We start from the raw sequence: 17,052 nt of genomic DNA, 5'->3' as shown, positions 1-17,052 counted from the left end.
GAAGGCCATCTATATCTGGTTCACTACCTATCCTAGCTGGACTTCCTTGAAATATACCCTTGAACCTCTACGGACTTCCTGTTTTTCTATGAGAGGGCATTACTTCCTTTGTGGGGGATTATGGGTGAGAGAGTTTCTGTGGCAGGCCTGCGGATGTGAGACATCACCCAGGCTGATTTAGATGTGTCCAGAGACTGTCCAACACAGCAGGTTTGGAGGGTCGGGGAGATGTTAAGAGGTCCCTCTGCGAGGCTTCCAGAAATGCTTTCATGGTAGGGGGTTGGACTGTCTGGGTTGGGACTGGGCGGCTGGTCTGGGATGGGAGGGACTAATGAAAACAAATGAGCCAACCAGGTCAGGGGGTCGAGATCAAGGCTCCAGAATCCCCCTCCATTTCCAGCCACAGAGATTAATGAGGCCTCAGTGATAGGCCTGGGTTGCAGCCATTATTCAGTATCGCTTACCTATAGGCCTCTGAAGGCCTGGGGACACAGTGGGTAGCCCACCTGTTAGCCCATTAAGTCTTAATGGACTGTATGTTGCTAAACATAGGGAGCCCTGATTGGGGTGCTGAGTCTAGTCAAGAGAAGTGAAGTGAATTAACACCTTACAAAGCTTTTTTCACTGTATCAACACTGTAAACACTTTTGCAGTTGAGATATCTCGGTTAAACACACAGAACCTGTGATACACGCATGAATGTCTTTGTACTTTTATAACCTTCTTGCTCTTTTTTCAATGTGCTCATTTCTCTCCACCCTCGTGCCTATTCACAAACTTCCAAATTCATTTTCTAGGTTTGCATTTGTAATTAACAAGATGCCTCAAGGTAGAACATGACAGTTATGTTTCAGTTTAGACAAACTTACATTTCCCCCCTTGTGAGGCAGTGAGAGAGTATGTGCGTACCACTATGTGGTAAAAATAAATAGCCAGACAGTAGGATCTACTGGAAAACCCAGGGATCACAGAGATGACACAGTGACTATGAGGTCAGGAGGTATATGGAAGTCTTTGAGACAAGACTGCACCCTGCTGGAGATTGGACTTCAGGATTGGCAACACTGAAACAGAGATTCAGGCACATGGGAAATCTAACTTAATTAAAAGTTGTGAGAAAAGTAGACTTCAGAATTGATTTACATTTACATTTATTCATTTATCAGACGCTTTTATCCAAAGCGACTTCCAAGAGAGAGCTTTACAAAGTGCATAGGTCACTGATCATAACAACAAGATAGCCACAAAACATTGCGAGTAGCCAAAACATGAAGCTCACATTGTGAACAACCAAAGTAAGTGCCAAAGGGAAGAACCATAAGAGCATGTAGTTAAACAAGTTACAATTAAACAACATGAACCGCTATACGTGCAAGTGTACCTGTGGAAAAAACAAGCAACAATAATAAAAACTATATATCACAGCGAGTACAAAACATTTAAATCAGTTACCACTAATCACAAGAGCAACAAGTCTCTGAGCAAGAGTCATTGTGATCCTTGAGGAAACTAACATCGGGTCAAGCGATTTAAGACCATCCTGTCGTCACTGCTTGAGATTGACAAATTTGAATACTACACACATGCCACAATTACAGATTAATTGTAAAATAAGGAAGTACTGACACAAAGAGACCACTAGATGACAGTAGAAGTTAAATATTGGCCGATTTCACCTTTCAGATACAAAACCGTTCACTTCAGAAATTGAAAGCAGTTAATTAATGATCAAATAAACAACCTACATTTTAAATAGACCTATTAGTGTACGATATCGTAACATGTATTTAATAACAACCTACCGTACATCATATGCAGGCCTACATGTAACTTGACAACACAGTACTATTTGAGTCTCTAGTGTTTGAGGATGCCCGCCCCAATAAAAACAGACATTGACAGTTAAATATACGGTTGTGACTGAGACAAGAGGGCAGGCGTTTCATCGGCGTAGATGTTTCAAAGCCTACATTTCCCATACTGCATTGCTGCGCTGTGGCTCCTTGTCATCACGCTGTCACTCTGCCCGAGTGCCCATAGCGGAGAACTGGTTCAGCATCTCTGCGCAGGGTATGGAACGAAAGTGGATGGAAAAACGCAGTGAACATTTATAATTTGAAACATTTAAAGGTGTTGACATTTGCAATGATAAAAGGAAAATGTGACGGTGTGGATTTTCACTTGTGCCGCTGCGTTGCACGAGCCGTTATGTCAAGAAAAAATGTGGAGTCTTTTTTGGTGTAGGTGTTAATGCAGAAAATACAAGATGAAGAAGCAATTCAATCGAATGCGACAGCTCGCTAACCAAACGGTGGGCAGGTAAGCGAAACCGGCTGTCTGTCTATTATCCTGGTGTTTTGCAAGTGAGTGTGTGAGTGTAGAAAGATGGAAAGAGCTCGCAAATCTGCTAAGTATCTGAAACATGACCAAGCAAATATGTTTAGAATCTAAATGGTCATATTAATATAATCCCCGGATTTGCTAAACGTTTGAAAAGGGTTGACGAGCTGAAGATAATAACCAATCCTTGTGTTTAGTTTTGCTTAACGCTTTTGGATTACCGCATAGGTAGCCTTCAAGCGCAATGCCCCGATAATCAGCCCGACAGAATACTAGCTAGAAAAATACCCCATGCAACCTAAGGTAATATCATTCAATAAGCACAGGTGAAAACGCATGTCCCAATTTAAATAGGGCATCCTGGTGATTGTTATCTTAACCTATTAGGCTACCAACCGTCCTAATAGCTTATGTGCTGATGCAGACGGATGCAGTCTGCGACGTGAGAAGAAAATTGAAAAAGCGCAATGTTTTCATTACGCAGTAGGTAATTTTAGCTGTAGTAAGAAAAGAACATCATCTCGCTGGGTGCAATATAACTGATATATAGACATGGGTAAATGCAAATAATATTTCTGCATTTAGTAATTGAATTCTACCTGAATCGACTCATCCACATTGGCCAACCTACACCCTTGCAGGTCTCTGATACCTTACGCATTCCCTAGACGCCTCAATCCTCAAATCATACTGTTAATGTTCTCTGTGATCTGATTCTATTTATTTAACTAAATAACGAAAGGCCAGACGATTTTACATCTTCACCCTTATTTCCTGTGTCACACGTACGCACAAATGAATCGTTATTAACACGAATCTCACCTACTTATATTGCACTAATGTAGGCCTATACCAGCTGCTCTCACATCTATAGCAGGAATATGTTGTTTCTGACCTTTAGCTCTGCTGGAATGTGTGTATCACTCGGCCCCCGCCCTATCTCGCCCTGTTTTTTTCACCTGACAGGGAAAGCATCTTGTCATGCACAAGGCATCCTCCCTCAAGGCCAGAAGGTGCTCTCTGCTCCATGCTGCTCCATTCTGGGAGATTAGGACATGGTGTTGGGTCATTAGCTCCTGTGCTGTGAGCTTGCAGAAAGGGGAGGTGGCTCCCCCAGCCAGTGTTTGCTTTCGAGCTTTGCTGCCAGTGTTTGGGCAGCATCTGGGAGATGTCAATCAGCTAGATGTTCTATCCGTGCTCTTTTTGTGCGTGTGTGCGCGTGAATCATTTAGCGCGTGTGTGGGTGGGAACGTGGCTGTAGGTGGATGGAGTATAGCAGGGTGAGTGTAGGTGCCTGTTTCTGCGTGTGCGAGTGTGTGTAGCCTATATTGTATTCTTTTCACACACTGTGCTATTCTCCGGGCCAGCAGGTAGGCAGGCAGCAGGCAGGCAGTCATGCAAGGAGGGAGGGAGACAGGCAGACAGGCAGCAGGCAGGCAGTCATGCAAGGAAGGAGGGAGACAGACAAACAGACAGGCAGGCAGCAGGCAGGCAGTCATGCAAGGAGGGAGGGAGACAGACAGACAGGCAGACAGCAGGCAGGCAGGCAGTCATGCAGGGAGGGAGAGAGACAGGCAGACAGCAGACAGGTAAGGTAGGCAGTCATGCAGGGAGGGAGAGAGACAGGCAGACAGCAGACAGGTGAGGTAGGCAGTCATCAGGCTGGCAGGCAGGCATGAAGGGGGAGGGAGGAAGGGAGGCTTGCAGGTAAATAGATACTGGGCTGGATATCACCACCCCAAAGACCAGCAAAATATATCCTAAACAGGCAGTCCCTGCTAATTAAGAATAGTTAGGGCCAGGCCAGTCATGAGCATTTCAATCTGCTTTCGAGGGACTGAAAGGAGAAATAAACCAGTGAAGCTGATTTGAACCCAGGTACCGTACTACTCACCATATGATTAGTGTAACAACTTGAAAACGGCACAGTGCCCCGTTATAGAGCTGAGTCACCCTGCTTCTGCGAGTACACTTGCAGGTCTAATCAAAACTAGTGACAGTCAGGTATGGAGGTGCAACTAATGGAGGTGCCTCCATTAGTTGGTTGCTTCGTCATGAAACTCAAACCGCCAATTACACTCTTAATCTCCAGTCATTGGTACCTGCGAGGAAAATGAGAGTCTCCCACAGTGTTTGTGTGAGTGTGGGGGGGAGGGTTATCTGTGTGTATTTGCACAGTACATGCAAGCTTGCGCGTGTGTATTTCTGTGCGTGTATTTTAAAGGTCACATTGTTCCCGCCCGTTTGCGGTGGTCTTCCTGTTTATTTATAGAACCTATTGGCCTCCCCATTCATGTTTTGGTGGAGGGAGGCGGTGTTGAGAGGCACCGGGTGTGGTTGTAGTGGACCGAGTCTGCTTCACCAGGAAGGGTGGGTGTGTCCCTTAAGGAGGGGACGCCTGTTTATCCACAAGAGAATAAAGACCATGTTCCAAAGACTTAGCTTTGTGTGTGCTTATGTGTGTGTATGTGTGCGACGGATGTCCTCGTACCTCCCTGGTCATTCCTTACAGGATGTACAGTGTGCGTGCGTGCGTGTGTGTGTCCGTTTGCCCGTGCGTGTGTGAGTGTGTGTGTACGTGTGTGTGAGTGAATGTGACTGCGTGTGTGTCAGGTGGCTGAGTGGTGAGGGAATCGGGCTAGTAATCCGAAGGTTGCCAGTTCGATTCCCGGTCATGCCAACTGACGTTGTGTCCTTGGGCAAGGCACTTCACCCTACTTGCCTCGGGGGAATGTCCCTGCACTGTAAGTCGCTCTGGATAAGAGCGTCTGCTAAATGACTAAATGTAATGTAAATGTGTTATTCACAAGGAGACTGCAGCGTCAGCAGAGGAAGCCGGGCAAACGCGTGCATGCATGTTGATTAATGAGGCGTCCTGACAAACGCATTTACACAACAAGGACGCCTGACATGTTCTGCATGTGCTCGCTCTCTTCCTCTCACTCCTCACAAAACCAACGAGTCACTACACATTCTTGTATGCCCCAGAGAACATCGTCATGCTTTCAATGCATGCTGTACGCATCCACACAGAACATTGGATACGCTTCACACAGCTGAATGTCTTAGGATATGTATCAGCATTTCCTGTAGAGCTTCAATTCACCTGTCATATCTGGGTGACGTGACAACATCCGTAAACTGTAAAACACACTGTAAGCTTCACGTCGAAGCGGGCCGTTGACGGCTCATCCTTTACTGTCGTTTCCAGTGCATGGTGCGCGGAACCAGGGTACCATCCATGCTCATATCTTCCATTTCACAGCTGATACAACTCAAGCTCTCGTGCTAATCGAAGAGAGCACTTTGCCAAGCGAGGTGTTAGGTAGGAGGTATTTCGGTGCGTCGGATCTTTTGACCCTCTTGTCTCTCAGCTGCGTTGCCCCCTGGGAAACCACGAGCCCTGGCTATCCGACTCTGCCTCTCTGCTGAACTCGATGTATTTTGCAGATGGGGAATGAGATCTTGTCAGTGGCTTCATGGAGTAAATGGATGGGTGGGAGTGACCACTACTCTGTTCTACGAGGTAATTGTTATGGCCCGTGTTATCTCTTCCACGATGGCACTTCCCTATGCAGTGATGGTCTGTAGTGTGTTAATGGCCAGGGGAGAGTGGGCCGTAGAGGAGGGGGAGGTGGGTGGAAGGGAGGGAGGGGGTAGGGCAGGTGTGCTCTGTCAGCATCTCTCCGGTTCTCTCCTTGAGACGGGCGCTGGTGAGCTGCAGGTCACATGGCCGCTGTCTGGACCAATCCGAGCTCAGCTCTGCAGTGGCTCCTTTGGAGACTGTGCAGCCATGCATATTGTGTAGGTTGAGGGGAACAAGCCCTACTGGTCGATGCTAAAGCAAACCGGGAGAGCCCAAAGGACTCTGCAGCTCCACCACAGGATTGCATCCGGTTAGTGTTTCATAAAGAGCTATTAACGAAAATGAAGCAGCGCTCATCTCATTTGTTTTCACATACTTTGACAGATACGCTGGATGGAATGCCATGGGGGAGGACGAATTGAGTTCAGCACCACTCTTCTTCACTCATGACCCATTTCTCTGTTCCCCATCTCCAGGCCTTATCTGGGTCTAGGACAATCTTTTAAAAGACGGCACGGCACACACGCCCACTCAACCAAGTCAGTTCTCGACCGCACAGAGGGCTGCTTCACCGCTTGGAAATAAGATGTCCTGTAAAGTATCTATTACATTGCCACTGTGCAAAAGTAGTATACGGTATTTGGTTCATGGATTGTTATCAGCTCTTGCGAGATGATTGTAAGCTGTGAAGAATTGGTCTTCCTGCGTAGGGTCACCTTAGCTCTCTCTCTGTAACACACTGCACCAATCTACAACACCCCATTTGCAAATAATAGCGGCGATTGTGTGAGAAATCAATGTCTTCCCTCCCCACCAGCCCGTGCCATCTTCACTCTGCTACGATATGCAATTATGAGTGAATAGCAGCCATTTGCAGACTGGCAGAGAAGTGGTGGTCTCTCCAGCGCTCTCTCTCTCTCTCTCTTTCGCTCTACACCCCTCTCGCGCTCCGCTCTGACGCATTTTGGGGTGGAATGTGTTACAGCTGAGTTGGCAGGCTGGCTAGCCTCTCATGACAACTCGCTGACAACAGGCAGGCCTCCACAGGGACAAACCCAACACAGGCTGGTATTCCAGGGGAGGAGAAGGAGAGACAGAAGGAGATGAGGAGGTGCAGATATGGGACTCTGAGTGTGGTGGTGTGTGTGTTGGTTTTTCTTAATGTGGATCGGTTGGGGGTGGGGGTGGGGTTAGGGTTAATAAGGATTAAAACGAATGTTTTTGATGTGTGCTGGGAGAGCCTGCTGAGATACTGAAGACCATAGACTACCAGAGTTGTTGTGTTGTGCGATCCCTCTCTCAATGTCAGCAGGCAAGGGCAGCGGTATAGAGATCTCTGGAGGACCGATCATCCTGGACGTAGTCCTCATACTGGCTCATCGCTTTAGTAACTCTGAAACACAACATTGTGTTGATGGAGCCAGAAGAATGTTCACCTTCAAACCCCTACAGACAGACTTTTACATCAATACAAGATTAGCTTTATACTGCGACATAGTATATGTTTATTTGAAAGAGACGAGTTGATGCTTTTTTTATTTTACGACTACATAATAAGCTGTAGTCGCCCACACTAATGCTTTCCATAGCGTTATGGTGTCATACAATGTTTTGACGTTTCGTAGTTTGACAACATTAAACAACCACAGATGTTCCTGAAGTGTTTCGGCGCAGTCACTCCCAGTATCACAGTGCTGTGCTGCAGAAAGCCTCCCCAGAACCTCACCATGTCACTCCAGTGAAACTTGAACTAACTAGAGGCCAGCACAAGGGGGTTTGTCTGAAAGAGACTTTGATGTAATGGGACACTACGGCTCCCTTTCTGTGGGACTGAGTTTCGTTAACTGAAAGTCTAAGTAAAGTAGGACCCGCACATGTCCTGTGAAGTCAGCGCAAATCGAAAGGGTGCGTCTGAGAGGAAATGACACGGTGAAAGAGCAGATGTGACGGAAAAACGGACAGGGTCGAGTCTTCGCGCTTCTGTTTTCATTTTCCTCCCGTCAACCTGTTTTGAAAGTGGGTCTGTCTGTCACGGCTGCCTTGGTTGGCTGTGGTGTGTCGTCGGTGTTGCTAGGGAGGTTACCCAGTCTGTTCCACATGATCTCAGCTCGTACAGGAAGTGACCTCGGGCCTGACTGAGCTGCATCTCATGGATCAGGCCCCCAGTCAGGGACTGGTGCAGGCAGCCATTTCTACAACCATAAGTAGCATGGTGACAGGCATGCATGTGACTATGAATGTAAACGTTTCGATAGACAATAGCTCAGCTCTGACTCTGTCAGGTAGACGAGAGGACAAAGCATGTGAAAGTGTTTGAATCTGTAGTTTTCCGTGTTGGGGGGACACCCTTCCATGTATGCCCGTTTCCTTCCATTGAGGAGCGACAAATAAGAAACAAAACAGTAGTACAAAAGTATGCACTTCCCAAAGGATTCTTGCTTTGTTTATTTCTAATTCACCAGATAATATTTGAGATAAGATAAGATCTAGATTTCACTGTAAGGGTAGGTTGCCCACCCTTCCCTAGATTCACACTAATCTAAATTGATTCATGTCCACTTCTTTGGTTGCCTGGTAACAGTACAATGTTCTTAGTATTCATATCCAGATCATTTCCGTTTGAGGTTTCATCTATCAGCAACACAGTTATTGTTAAATCATAATTAATGATTGATCAAAATGTGTGAGAAAAAATCTGATCTGATGTGATGACAATTTTAAGATGCATATCTGCTGATAGCAGATATTGATATTTGCTCACAGATATGCAGACAAACATGATCGTCTAGTTAGTGCATTTTGTAGAGTTTATTCATAATGAATAAAGTTATTTTAACAAACTCCTGCTTGTCTTCCCCAAACGGGTAAATGCTGGGTCAATTAGCTGCAGGCTCTCTCCGGATGTGTGTGTATATATGTGTGTGTGTGCATGTATGTAGTGTGTGTGTATGTGTGTGTGCGCTTAACACAGTTATTCTTGCATACTTAACAGAGCTGTGACCTAGTTTATTGGACAACTACAGTAAGTGGGTTCCTCTGTTTCAGCAGGCTCTCCCAGTGTGTGCCCTCCCCTCACACTCATCATTTGGGAGAAACCATTAGGGTCTTGGTTTTTCAGGGCATGAAAAAAAACAACACACTATGTGCTCCATGACGGGGTAGTCAGGGAGAGTTCTCTTGCATGAAAACGTCCGTGTGGCTGCCTGTCGGTCGTACGCCAGCACTGCAGGCCCTCTCCTTGTCCCTCCGCGGCTCCATGCTACCGTTCTGCTCCACTACCCTCCCCCGTCAGAGCAGCTAGCGAGGCCCGGCGAGGCCCAGGTCCGCTGGGTAGGCTCGTAGGCAGCTGGGGCAGGACTGCTGGGGTCTGGCTCGGAAGGTCCTCCCGACAAAGGCCTTCCTCTGGGTGGGAAGGATCTCATGATCAGGCCGTTGGCACGGGCACCAATCCAAGATGTTCATCACGACCAGGGAGGCCGTACCAGTCCCATTTTGATTATCTGCACATGAATTATTCATGTTGTCAGAAGCCATGCACCGTGCCGGAGGCCCGAACACCAGGCTGTCTGTATTTGCGTATCCCGAAACGAGATGCATTCTCGAAGACACGTGTACTAGACAAGATATTTTAGTCATCACAATGCGAGGCATGCGCGTGCAGGGAGTGGCGAACGCCAGAACACGCACGCGTGTTTTTTCTCTGCTTTTTCCCATCCTATCCTTCCCCCGAGGGCGGTCAGGAGAAGTTGTCGGCCACATCAACCGAGTCCGGGTCGAAAACCTTCCCAGGTCTACCTTCTCTCAACGTAGTTTCCTTCAGACCGTGGACTGAATCGGCCCACGTTCATTATCCGTATCGGGTCGATGTCACTGACACTAACTGCTGAAGCTCTGCGATTTCTGGAATATTGTCTGAACTAATTCACCTCGCCCCAGCGTCTCTGTGTTTGTATTGGACACACTTTGAACACTGCTGAAGCTCCGCTAACTTTAAGTGGTGAATTGTCTGAGTCAAGCAGTTCAGGTGGGCACAGTACACATTTCGTACTCCATGCCTGTTTTTGTGTGTGTGTGTGTGTGTGTGTGTCTGCATTGAGTCATCAGAAAGCCCAGGGAGAGGAATGCCTGCCTGAGAAGTGACAGATGGTTGGTGCAGTTTTCCCAGCGTCTTACTGAGCACACCGCCCACATGACTGCCAACCCTGACCCCCTGTTTACCTTACTCTCAGTCCTCTATCCACACACACGCCCACTGATACTGAGTCCCACTCAGAGACTACATATCCCCTACTGTGCATCCGAATCTAGAGGAGGAAGCAGTTCTATAACTTCCTGTTTTTCAGCCTTGCTATGTTATTCTTATTTCACACTAGCCTTGATAGGCCCATTAAGTCAGACACTGATATCCAAAGAGGAAATTCCTCTTTGTGAAAACAAACAAGCTCAAAGAGCTGGATGTCTGACTGTCTTTGAACAGATCTGGGCTGGGCTTTGATGCTTTGGTGGGAATGACCTCATGGAAGGTGGTGGTCACTGGAAAGGGTAGCTTTTGATGTCATCCACTGTGTTAGAGCCCTCACTAGCTAATAGCAAGAGCGAGACTTCCTGCTGCAGCTTTCTCCGTGAGCTTGGTCTTGTGCACTGTTAATACTAGGCCACCCTCTATCTTTCTTTTTTCCCTCCCTCCCTCCCTCCCTCCCTCCCTCCCTCCCTCCCTCCCTCCCTCCCTCCCTCCCTCCCTCCCTCCCTCCCTCCCTCCTTCCTTCCTTCCTTCCTTCCCTCCTTCCCTCTCTTTATTTCTCTCTCTCTTTATTTCTTTCTCTCTCTCCCCCCCTATCTTTCTCTCTCTCTCTGTGTCCCTCTCTCCACTCTGCATCCATCTTTGCCTTTCTCTTTCACAGACGCACACACACACACACAGATCCTCCTTCTTGACACTGCAGACAACATACGCAGCGGCTCTTCTGCCTACTTGGTCCGCCTCATCACAGGCCACGACGCAGGCTCCTCCAGTCAGTCCATCCATCCCCCCCCCTCTATTAGCATATCTGCCGCTGCTGTTACCCATCTGTGCTGCAGAGCTGTGCTCTCCTCCTGCTGGGGTCCCTCAGCTGGCGAGGTCCCCTGTGGGCTCCTCCGCTGGCCAATCGTAGGCAAGGAGGCTGGCTGACAAGGCCCCCAGCTGCTCAGCACGCCTCCAGCTTACACACGGAGTTTGGAACGTTTGTCACACCCCGGGCCCTCCGCAGTCCCGTTCTGCAGGGAGGGGAACCGAGTAGGGGGGGGAGGGGGGGTGGGGGGGGGGGGGGGGGGGGAACGCTGTGTGGGACGGGGAGGGTGGGACATGCGAAGAACACTGGAGGTTGGCTATGTTTGGAAACCTGTGGCGGCGTGGGATTATTTCCGTCGCCGCTGCGTTTGCCATCACATGCGATCACACTCCCCAACGACATCCCGCGAAGGCTCGGCTCGCTCTCTTTCCATCTCGCTGCCTTTCACACTGCATCTTTGTCCCGCGCACTCGCTCGCTTCCTTTCCCTCCAGCGCTCACGGAGCCGAGTGCACTGAGCAGTTTTCCAACAGGCTGGTTCTGATTAGGTTGATTCAAACATGGAATGACCCAGTTCCCATGGCTCCACGTTCACATCTTGGCCCTGGAACTGGAGTTATTAATCACTGCCATTATTAAAGCCATTTCCTCCGCTTCTAACGTGTACGCAATGTCAGAACACGCATGAAGAAACGCAGGGGAGGATTAATCAGTTCCCTGCTCATATTCTACAGTGTATACAATGTATCTTTTTCTAACAATGCATGGGACAGAATATACAGTATGATCATATTGAGTGGAGTCAGATGGCTGAGCGGTGAGGGAGTCGGGCTAGTAATCTGAAGGTTGCCAGTTCGATTCCCGGCCGTGCAAAATGATGTTTTGTCCTTGGGAAAGGCACTTCACCCTACTTGCTTCGGGGGGAATGTCCCTGTACTTACTGTAAGTCGCTCTGGATAAGAGCGTCTGCTAAATGACTAAATGAAATGAAATGAAATATTAAAGACCTAGTTCTGTGTCCACTCACTCTTAAGTGAGTGATGGATTTTAGGCTCCTGAAAGGAATCTAACAATATAGGAGAAAAAAAACAATTCCTTGATGTTTTCCATGTATTTTGGGCTTCTGGTCAAATAATAGGACAAAAACTGTTGGCTGCGTAGGCCCATTCTCTTGTTCAACACAGAGATAAAGTCTCATTTTGTTCTTAAATAAATGACACATAATGGCTATTATGCTGATTTGGCTGCTGATGGCCGGGGTCTGGATGGGGCACAATACCTGGAAGTAGCTGTGCAGACAGGGAGGGGAAGTGAGGAGAGAGGCTGGCTGGTGGAGGGTGCCGGGGGCAGGCGGAGGGGGCGGGCGGAGGGGGGGGGGGGGGGAGTCTTCGAGTCAAGTCAGCCAGGTCAGACAGGCTACAGTGCCTATTCAGCCAGAATCAGATTTCCAGGACGTTCCCTCTTTACCCTGGACTCCGATTGGTCGGGTCATTAGGCTCTTGAATGTCCGGGCAGACTGTGGTGCATGGGAGTGATACAAGGCGAAAGGATTGTCGGTGTTTCCATCCATCCTGCTCCAGCACACGTTGTTAGGGTTATTGGCTCATAGCAAGTCCCAACTTCTTGTGCCCTGAGAGTCATGACTGAAATTCATTGCTCATGTTAACTGCTCATAGTTGGTTACTATGTAAGATTTAAGAGACGAACATGCAATGTGCAGTCAGCATGGCCACCCATTAACATCAAATGCAAATGTACATTTACATTTACATTTAGTCATTTATCAGACGCTCTTATCCAGAGCGACTTACAGTAAGTACAGGGACATTCCCCCGAGGCAAGCAGGGTGAAGTGCCTTGCCCAAGGACACAACGTCAGTTGGCATGACCGGGAATCGAACTGGCAACCTTCGGATTAGCCCGATTCCCTCACCGCTCAGCCACCTGTGTCCCTCTCTCCACCCCAATGTAGAGACTGCTATTCCACTACTGTCCGGCTAAATTGAAATTCCTTGTTTTACACGCCATGGTTCCATTATGGCACCCAGTGGTGTGCTCTGTTATATCATAATAGTCCATTCACTACTCAAACTGATTCATTTCATCTGGGCCTTGATTGGTGACTGCTCATGCTCAAACCCAACGCCATTGGCTCACCCCGGGCTTGGCTCCAGCGTCCTGGCCGAGGAGCAGAGCCTCAGCGTGAGAGCGCCTCAGACGCATCTCTAGACCCTGTTCAGCACCGGCCACACTCGTCCTCCTGTGTGTTTGTCTACGGGAGCTTGTGGCGTATTAAAATGTCCCCTCACTGAGAATCTGCTCTCAACAGCATGCTGATTACCGCAGTTATTATTTTATTTATCGACTTGAAACATGAGGCAGTCATGGCCTCGGGGCTTTTAGGGAAATGTGCCGACACACTGTCACACACACACACACTGTCACACACACACACACTGTCACACACACACACGGAAACGCTGCCCACTCGTGTCATCTGAGGTCATGATATGATTATTTACGCCGTGTAATCTGGCTCCGTCGGAGCCTTCTCAAGGTGTGGTCGGTCTGTTTCACGCAAATGAAAGCCAGATTATCTAGCCGGCAGTGGTGGTTACGTGACACTGGCCTGTCATCCACCTCATTACTCATTATTGCAACCTGTTCTGAAGTACCTTTTCAGTGTGATGGTACAGATTCGTGAACCTCTCAGTCTAAATGGGAGAGGTGTCCTATGCATCTGGATGAGAGGGTTCAGACAGTGAGTGTTTGGCAGAGGCTGTTTGTAGTTGCGGATATGCTGATATGAAACCCAGACAGCCCGCCTCACCAATGAGACACAGTTACAGTAATGCATATATGTCAGCCTGAGCTCATTGCAAACCGTGCAAATCATGTTATTGAACCCAATGACCGGCTGTGCATTTCCTGTCTGACCTATGGGACCAGTGATATCCTCTAGGGTATATTGGCTTCACAGGATTGGACCTGGAGGATGGCCCAGTGAGGCTGAGAGCAGTTCTGAATACCGTCATGGCCCCTCTTAGAAATGATGAAGTCATTCAGAATCAGCAGGAGTGAGGGGATGTGTCAGAGGCTCAGGGCTTCAGAGGCGCGCTTGTTGTGAAATGTTGTCAGGGAGGTTCAGAGGGGGTCAGTGAGGGGGGGGGGGGGGGTTTGCGTGGAGGTTGGGGACTAGGGAGTCACTCTTTTGGCCTTGTGAGGTGTTTATCTCAAAAGGGCCGAAAGAAGATATTTGTGTTGGATTTGTGCCAGTTGAAAGTGCAAATGACTTGGCTCAACTCCAACTTGAAACAAAGATACTCATAAGATACCGTCACTGCGTGTCACACTCATTTGCAGATTCCTTTGCGGGTTTTATTTATTGTTCTCTTCTTCAGTCGTTTGAACCCTGTTCAACCACTTAATCCTGACCTAATACACTCTTTTCTACTTCCAGGGCAGAAAAAACAGAGGTCCTAAGCGACGATCTTTTGCAGGTAAGTTAAGAGTACAAAAGTATTTGTTGCCACGTTTAACCGTTACAGCTTGTATGTATGTCGGATGTTCTGTTCTCCGTCACACAGGCGACTGTGAAATTGTCCTTTTTAGAGCACGCGGATTGAGAGGTGTTAATGATACGAGATTCGAGGTGTGATACTGTAGCTGTGCTTAGGTGTGATAACTAGAGAGAGAGTGTGCGTGGGCCCAATTTGTCACTGCTATTTTTGTATTCCTGGTAGACCGTTTTATGATTCGGGCGTGTTTGTTCCCCCGAAATAGGTGGAGAAACGTCTGGATCTAGTCAAACAGGTGACCCACAGCACTCACAAGAAGCTTACCGCCTGCCTGCAGGGTCAACAGGGAGCAGATGTGGAGAAGAGATCCGTCAAGTCTCCCTCGGTAGGGACCTCTCCGACGGCCGTCCCATCAGGCAATACTGTAGCAATGTGCCCTTCTCTACTGATACAATGCATTTAGATGCTGCAAGCTGGTATTATGGAACGGTTTAATAAGGTAATGGGATGGATATGATTGGATTTAGCTAAATACTCTGTTTTCTCGTAGAAGAAGCTACCACTTACCATCCTAGCACAATGTATGGTGGAGGGAGCATCAGTGTTAGGGGACGACTCCCTGCTTGGGTGAGTCATTTTTATAGAATCACGCACACACACAAGGATTTTTTCCTTTTTATTTGTTTCATTTGTTGAAAGTTTGTCTTTTTCGCTCACTGACCTTGTCCTTTGTTCGGAAGCTTTCTCATTGGTTGTCCCCGGGCCCCAGCTAACGTTGTGATTGGCTGTGTCCCCATCCCAGGAAGATGCTGACGTTGTGCGGGGAGACAGAGGAGAAGCTGGCCCAGGAGCTGATCCAGTTTGAGTTCCAGATAGAGAGAGATGTTGTGGAGCCTCTCTATGTGCTGGCTGAGGTGAACACACAGACGCTCACCACCGATGTTAAACACATTAACTGTCAATGCCACTCGGACAAACGAATCAATCAAATCAATCAATCTCTCTATCTCATGAACATGTGGTCAAATGATTGGTATATAGTCAATACGTCATCTTACATTCATCTCCTGTTATGGTTATTCCAAGGTGGACATCCCTAATATCCAGAAACAGAGAAAGCATCTAGCTAAGCTAGTCTTAGACATGGACTCGGCCAGGACAAGGTGAGTAATGTGGGCGGTGTCCGGCCCTTTCTCCTGTCCACAGATCTGATAGGGCTGGATAGGTTAAAGCATGGGTTGGCAGAGTTTCTACAATATTCTTACCACCCATCCAGGCCTCCTAGATCTGTGGTAGTTAAGCCTCACAAACTCTGCCGTCTCTCTGTTGCGACTACGCCATAGATTCCACCAGTCCTCCAAGTCCTCCAGTAACCCTAGCAACCTGCAGCCGGGCGGGGCCAAGGCCGATGCTCTCCGTGAAGAAATGGAGGAGGCGGCCAATCGGATGGAGATCTGCAGGGTGAGTCATCGATCCAGGACGCAGAGTCCAGTCTGGCGGGTTTCTAAGCGCCAGGAAGGAACAGAAATAATGCAAACAGGATTGAATTGAATAACGGTTTCACAGCTGTATCTAGGACATTTCTGGGTGATGAGATAACGAGATAAGATTTCTGAGGTCTTTGACATTCTTTCCCCCTAGGATCAGCTGTCTGCAGACATGTACAATTTTGTGGCCAAAGAAATAGACTATGCAAACTACTTTCAGACGGTGAGTATGTGTCATGAATCGGACGCCTGATTGTATCAGCAGCCGTATAGAACTGACCAGGCTGTGTCCCTCAACAGCTGATCGAGATACAGGCAGAGTACCACAGGAAGTCTCTAGAGATCCTCCAGAGTGTCCTCCCCCAAATCAAAGCCCACCAGGGTGAGTCGCGTTGACACGTGCGCCGCGTGCATGTGTTGGTGTATATGGGTGTGAATGTGCACGTGTTTGTGTGCGCGTGATTCAAACTGCTGTGCGGCGCTACAGAGGCGTGGGTGGAGAAGCCGTCCTATGGCAAAGCTCTGGAGGAGCATCTGAACATCAGCGGCAGAGAGATAGCCTTCCCCATAGAGGCCTGCGTCACCATGCTGCTGGAGTGCGGCATGCAGGAAGAGGTCAGTCTCTCGCTCAGCCCGCGCATTGACTCTAGCAACACATTTGTCACTGCAGCCTGAGCACCGGCCAGCCCTGCCCAATTGAAGCCCGAATGACATCACATCCTCTCCCTCCCTGTTTGTGGTGTGCGCAGGGACTGTTCAGGGTGGCTCCCTCGGCGTCCAAGCTGAAGAAGCTGAAAGCCTCGCTCGACTGCGGCGTCATGGACGTGCAGGAGTACTCCGCTGACCCCCACGCCATCGCAGGTGAACCCCGCCCGCGCACGCGCGCCTCTCCCTCTGCCTGTTTCCATGACGACGACCCACAAGACTCTTGTTTTCCCATGTAACCCTGCTCCACAGTAGAAACAACTCGAAAATAGAAAACAGGGAGGTTTTGTCTACATAACAAGCAGATTCTTCCTGTTCTCGCAGGTTCCTTTTCACGCGTTGCCATTCTCTGATATCTTTACCACAT

General features: G+C 48.4%; 1 protein-coding gene across 1 annotated transcript in view; it reads left to right on the top strand.

Annotated features, from left to right (window-relative positions):
* Positions 1–2,189: 2,189 nt before the first annotated feature.
* arhgap44a (Rho GTPase activating protein 44a) overlaps positions 2,190–17,052 on the top strand; it is a 26,102-nt gene continuing 11,239 nt past the window's right edge. Inside the window, exons 1-11 of the mRNA XM_067232563.1 lie at positions 2,190–2,319; positions 14,436–14,475; positions 14,759–14,863; positions 15,044–15,120; positions 15,296–15,407; positions 15,580–15,656; positions 15,837–15,954; positions 16,135–16,203; positions 16,281–16,362; positions 16,468–16,595; positions 16,730–16,854. Of these exons, the coding sequence (XP_067088664.1) occupies positions 2,267–2,319; positions 14,436–14,475; positions 14,759–14,863; positions 15,044–15,120; positions 15,296–15,407; positions 15,580–15,656; positions 15,837–15,954; positions 16,135–16,203; positions 16,281–16,362; positions 16,468–16,595; positions 16,730–16,854 (986 nt within the window). The 5' untranslated portion in view covers positions 2,190–2,266. The remainder of the gene's footprint in view (positions 2,320–14,435; positions 14,476–14,758; positions 14,864–15,043; positions 15,121–15,295; positions 15,408–15,579; positions 15,657–15,836; positions 15,955–16,134; positions 16,204–16,280; positions 16,363–16,467; positions 16,596–16,729; positions 16,855–17,052) is intronic.

This window comes from Osmerus mordax, chromosome 3 (assembly GCF_038355195.1).
Source record: "Osmerus mordax isolate fOsmMor3 chromosome 3, fOsmMor3.pri, whole genome shotgun sequence".
NCBI classification, from domain to species: domain Eukaryota; kingdom Metazoa; phylum Chordata; class Actinopteri; order Osmeriformes; family Osmeridae; genus Osmerus; species Osmerus mordax.
The sequence above is the reverse complement of the archived record's forward strand: the minus strand, read 5'-3'. Positions and strand labels throughout refer to the sequence as shown.